At 64.1% G+C, this 5,572-nt stretch overlaps 1 protein-coding gene across 2 annotated transcripts in view; it reads right to left on the bottom strand.

Moving 5' to 3' along the window:
- Positions 1-1,179: 1,179 nt before the first annotated feature.
- Positions 1,180-5,572, bottom strand: part of GPR35 (G protein-coupled receptor 35) — a 25,793-nt gene continuing 21,400 nt past the window's right edge. For both annotated transcript variants that reach the window (XM_043462176.1, XM_043462177.1), the window contains exon 2: positions 1,180-2,453. In XM_043462176.1, coding sequence (XP_043318111.1) covers positions 1,538-2,443 — 906 coding nt within the window. In that variant the 5' untranslated portion in view covers positions 2,444-2,453 and the 3' untranslated portion in view covers positions 1,180-1,537. The remainder of the gene's footprint in view (positions 2,454-5,572) is intronic.

Raw genomic sequence — 5,572 nt, 5'->3', positions numbered from 1 at the left:
CTTCCTCTCCCCCTCCCCCACCTTCATCTTTCTCTAACCCTCCCCCACCTCAATCTTCCTCTCCCCCACCTTCATCTTTCTCTAACCCGCCCCCACCTCCATCTTTATCTCCCCCTCCCCCACCTCCACCAAGGGTTCCACCAAGGGCCTCTCCAGACTGTGGACCTGCCACCTCCTCTGCCCAGTGGGATGAGGGGCCCCAGCCCTGGAGCAGTGGCACCCTGCCAGGCAGGGGGTCTGTGGGGGCCTTTTCTGAGCCCCTCCACCCAAGGCTTCATCAGCTCAGCTCAGGACCTTTGCTGGTCCACCCCTCCACCCTGTTACCCCATCTACCCCAGACTCCTGGAAGGTCCCTCCTCCTGTATCCCTGGGTGTGGAGTCCCAAACTCCTCTGGCCGGAAGAGCTGGTTCTGGTCCTTCCTCAAGAACCCCTGACCTCCACCCACTCTCGGGGACCCTCTGAGGGGCCAGAAGGGGTCCCAGGCTGGCCCTTGGGGTTCCCGGGTGGCAGGAGAGCAGAAGGGACCTGGGCCTGGGGGACAGCAGGCTGAGCCATCGTCTCTCTGTCTGTCAGTCTCTCTGCCCCTCCTCCCGGCTCTGCCCTCATGCTCCCTGCTCATCTCCTCGTCTCCTCGGAGGCTCCTTCTGTCTCGCTCCGCTAACCATCTTCCTCACTCTCGTCCTGTCCCTGTCACTGTCCCCCCTTTCTTTCCTCCACACTACCCACCCCCCACTCTCTCACCCCCATTCTCCCCATCTGTCTCTCCTTCTCTCCCATCTCTCACTTTTTTCAGTCCCAGAGACTGTCTCTGTCTATAGCAGCTCCTAACACCCAGGCTGAGGCCCTAGATGGCTCCTGGGACTTCACTTCTGGCCCTTGTGGACGCCCATGTCACCTGCCGATATAGAAGTTAACTGTCCCCCCACCTCTCCCTCCACCTGGACTTGGAGCTTAGGACCAGCTGCCCACACTTGGGCATGGGCCAGGCCTGGGGCCGACAAGGCAGCTGAGGACCAGCCCTCCCTGGCGGCAGCCCCCAAGATAATGGGGAGTGGGCCAGGGTGGGAAACAGCTGGCAGGGCCCATGGAGAGCCCCCAAGTGGAAAGCCCTAGAAAGCCACCTGGAAGACACCCCAGGCGCTCCACCTCCCACTACGCGGCCATGGGTGGCACAGAGCCCCAGTGGAGAGCTTTATTCTGGCCCCTGTGGGGCAGTTGCAGAAGGCTGGCCATCAGAGCCTCAGGCACCCGGCAGACACCCACCTCCCAGTGCCCCAAGTGTGCCAGGCTCTGGACGCAGCAGGGTCCCTGGGCTTGGCCCCTCTCAAGCCCCAGCCCTCCTGTCCTCATCCTTGTTCTGCTTCTGTCCCAGGGGTGGGGGTGTTGCCTCCCCAGGCTCCATGCCCAGGTTGTCCTGCTGAGTGAGCCTCCTGAGAGTGCCCCCAGCCCACGGCCCACAGTGAGTTCAGGGCAGATCGTGGGGCTCCTTGTCTCTGGTCACTGGTCCCTCCAGCAGGGGGGCCCATGGCTCATCTCCTAGGTCAGGGTCACAGTCAGAGTGTCCTTGCTCTTGTGGGCCTTGACTCTGGGGGATGTGGTTGACACAGATGCCTCCTGGAACTCCTTGGCCACAAAGTAGTAGCAGATGGCGTCCAGGCAGCAGTTGGCATCTGAGAGTCTGCTAGTGATATTGATGGCCATCTTAATGGCACAGGTCTCCAGGCCCAGGGCCACGCGCATGGTCAGCACCACGTGGAAGGGCATGAAGCAGACCACGAAGATAACCAGGTTCGCCAGGACCATGCGAGAGGCTTTCCGTGTGGCTTCCGCCTGGCCCGGGTTAGCCTCGGGCCTCTGGGTCAGGGCGGTCACCACCTGCAGAGAGCAGAAGACCAGCACGGCCAGCGGCAGGTAGAAGCCCAGCAGTGAGAAGACCTCACTGTAGGTGTTCCGCCCGGAGCGGACGGCAAAGCAGAAGCCACCGTTCTGCACGTCCAGGAACCAGCGGAGCGCCAGGGAGCCGAGGACCACCGCCCAGAGCGCGGCGCACAGGGCCGCGGCCTGGCCCGGGGAGCGGAGCCTGCGGGCGCGCAGGGGGTGCCGCACGGCCACGTAGCGGTCCACGGCGATGGCCATGACCAGGCTGATGCTCATGTACCTGTTGAGCAGGAAGGCAGCCTGGGAGAGCTGGCAGAGCGGCGTGTCCTCGGAGGTCTTCCGGAAGTGCAGGAAGAAGGGCAGGGCGCAGAGCAGGCAGAGGTCGGCCACAGCCAGGTTGGCCATGTAGATGCGGGTCTCCGTCCACCGCGGCAAGCGCCAGCACAGCACCCAGAGCGCCAGGCCGTTGAGCAGCAGGCCAAGCACCAGGAGCCCGCCAATGTAGGTGAGAAAGACTTGCTTGACCGCTGGGGGCTCCCAGGAGCTGCAGTTGCTGTTATTCATGATCCCGGGGCTGCAGAGGGGGAGCAGGGTGTGAGGTGGGTAGGCCAGCAGGGGGACCCCAGGCCCCCCACCACCTCAGGAGCCCCAAGTTCACCTGCCCAAGGAAGACACCCCGAGAAGCCCTGAGGCACCTGTGGGAAACCAAGGCCTTCAGAGGCCCATGGGCCTGAGATGGCCTGGGGAGCCAGCCCAGGGCTGGACCCAGGTCCCCGTGCCTGAGCCTGCCTCTGCAGGGACCTGCTGCCTGCTGGGCAGAGAGGACAGAGGGAGTGCACGGTCCACCTCCAGCCCCAGCCACGCCGGCTCCACCCGATCTCAGGACGGGGACCCAGGGGTGGCCAGCCTCGTCCCAGCCCAGTGCCATTCTCACCAGGGGGGCTCAGAGGCAACTGCAAGACAGGGACCCCAGGGAGCCCTGGAGTCTGAAAGCTGGTAGACTGAGGGGCCCGTGGGGTCCCAGGGCGGCTCACTGCCCCCCTCCACGTCCTCCGCAAACCTGGCTGCAGGAGGCACCCGTGTCCGACGCACTCCTGCTCATCAGCAGGGCGGGCCTCTCCCACCCGGGCCCTTCCTGGCTACTGGGGTCCAGGGCAGCAGGGGCCGCGGCTCAGCCCTCCAGAAAAGTCCAGCCCCTCTCTCCCTCCTGTGCTTTGTCCTCTTGCTGAGGCCCGGTTCCCAGCCTCCCTCCCTCCTCCCCTCCAAGAGCCTTCCCAGCTGCCCTCAGGCCCACCTAGACTGCCTGATGCCCCATCTGGCTCAGGAGTCCCCTTGAGTTCCCCGTGGTCAGGGCCGCCCTGTGGTTCTGGTGGCCTCGGGGTGTTGCTGGGTGACCTCCACCCGGTCATCATCAGAAGCCCCTACACGGCTTCACCCTCCACACCTCTCGCTCCCCTGCACACGCTCCATGACAGCCCAGGACTGCCAGGACCAGCTCACCAGGGTGGGGATGGACTTGGTCAGCAGTCTGACATTCCTGGTGTGGCCCCCTGAGCTGGGCAGCACCCAGAGGCGTGGGTGTCAGACGTGTGAGACCGTGGAGCACGCCTGTGCGAGTGGCAGAAACCCTCCGGACCCCTCCCACCCCCACTTTGGTTCCTCTGGCTGGAAGGGCCTGGAGGGGTAGGGGGAGAGGCCTTCCTCCCTCCATGAGCACCAGGCCCCCTGGGGGCTCCCTGACCTTCAGGCTAGGTTGAGAAGGGGGTTCAGTCCACTGGGGGGGAGCACCATGGCCAGGCGGGGTGGAGTCTGCTCCCCTGCTCCCCCTCACACACAGGAAGGGGAGAAGCACCCAGAGGCGGCAGTATCAGGCTCATGGGTGCCAGGGTTGGAAGCGGGGCACTCATTTCCTGAGCCACAGCCCCCTGGGAACGTCCAGGCCACAGTCCATTAGGGGAGCTGGTGCACAGACCGCAGAGAGCAGCAGCGGAAATATTCCACCCAATTATCCCATTAAATCCCTTCTGAATTTTAAGTGCCCATTTGCCAGCAATTCAAGTTTCACGAATGCTTCCACTGTGTGTGAAACCTCTCTCCTCATATTTGAAGGATTCTGCTTGTTCGCTCCTTGGTCTGTGACCCCAGGCCCACACAGGCAGGCCCCCCAGACTCCAGAACCCACTGGGACAACTGCTGGGGTCCTCCCTGCCTGCCTGCCTGCCTGCCCCCGGCCCAGAACGCTCGAGCCCGCTGGGAGCACCCGGTGATCCTGCCATGCGCGCCTCTGGGCCATCTCCCCACCCAGGCGGCGTCCGGGACGGCCCCTTGCTACTCTTTGCAGTGAGGCCTGCAGCAGCGGACGGTCATCGCAGCCCAGGGCGCTGCCTGGGATGGCAGGTGGGGCAGGCCTGCCCCTCACCACATGCCCTCTACCCGGATGGCTGTCTCGGGGCTGTGTCCTGCTCCACACTTGTGGGGGTGTCAGCTTCAGTCCAGCCTCGTGTGGTCCAATATTTGAAGAGAGAAAGTTAAAAAATCTAGCTGCCCTCTTTACGTTTCCCCCTTTATAATGACTGTCAGGGAGAAGGACAGCAGCTCTGCAAGATTATCAGGGTGCACCCGACACTTGGAGGAAATGCCCTGTTCATGGGGCCTCTCCCTTCGGGTGAAAAAGGTTTGGGGGCTCAAGTCCCAAGGTCCAGCTCAAACAGCATGGGGTCCCCAGAAGCCATGGCAACCCACTCAGGTCCTGCCTGCCCCAGGCGAAGGCGTGGGGCCCCTGGGCAGGGGTGGGGGGCGGCCGGGGCTCAGACCGCTCAGCTGTGGGGGCACCGCCACTTCCTGCTGGGGGAGGCAGCCGCGGGCGGGGGGCAGCACCCCAGAGGCTGCGCTTCCTGCTCCCACAGCGGGGTAGGAGGCCACTCTCGGTGCGGCAGAGGTGCCTTTGTCAGTCCCACGCCCTAAGTGGGATCTGGGGCAGAGAGTGGAGTGCTGACCCCTGTTGTCCGGGGACCAAGAGGTCCTCTGGAGCTGGGACCCCAACTTAGAAGTAGCCCAGGGCCCAGGACGAGTTTTACAAAGTCGCGTTCGCTGCTAGGGCCCCCTCAGACCCCTTCTCTCTTAGCTTCAGACTCTGGTCTCAGCCCATGAGAGACTTCAGAGGCTCGAGTGAGGGGAACCCAGGTCCCAGGATCACCCTAAGTTCCTCTGCATTCCAGCCCACGAGTGACGTCCCGGTACCAGATCATCAGCCCCCACAGTGCTGTTCCTACAGGTTACCCTGCTGAGGTTCAGAACGCCAGCACAGCCTTCACCTACTGAGACCCCGTCACCCTCACCCTCTGAGACCCCGTCACAGCCCTCACCTCTGAGACCCCGTCACAGCCCTCACCCTCTGACCCGGTCACAGCCCTCACCTCTGAGACCCCCTCACCCTCACCCTCTGAGACCCCGTCACAGCCCTCACCTGTGAGACTCTGTCACAGCCCTCACCTCTGACGCCCCCTCACCCTCACCCTCTGAGACCCCATCACAGCCCTCACCTCTGAGGCCCCCTCACCCTCACCCTCTGAGACCCCGTCACAGCCCTCACCTCTGAGGCCCTCTCACCCTCACCCTCGGAGACCCCGTCACAGCCCTCACCCTCTGAGACCCCCTCACCCTCACCTCTGAGGCCCCCTCACCCTCACCCTC

The sequence above is a fragment of the Cervus canadensis genome, chromosome 2, assembly GCF_019320065.1.
Source record: "Cervus canadensis isolate Bull #8, Minnesota chromosome 2, ASM1932006v1, whole genome shotgun sequence".
Lineage (NCBI taxonomy): Eukaryota > Metazoa > Chordata > Mammalia > Artiodactyla > Cervidae > Cervus > Cervus canadensis.
Note: the sequence above shows the minus strand (reverse complement) of the source record. Positions and strands in the feature narration are given on the sequence as shown.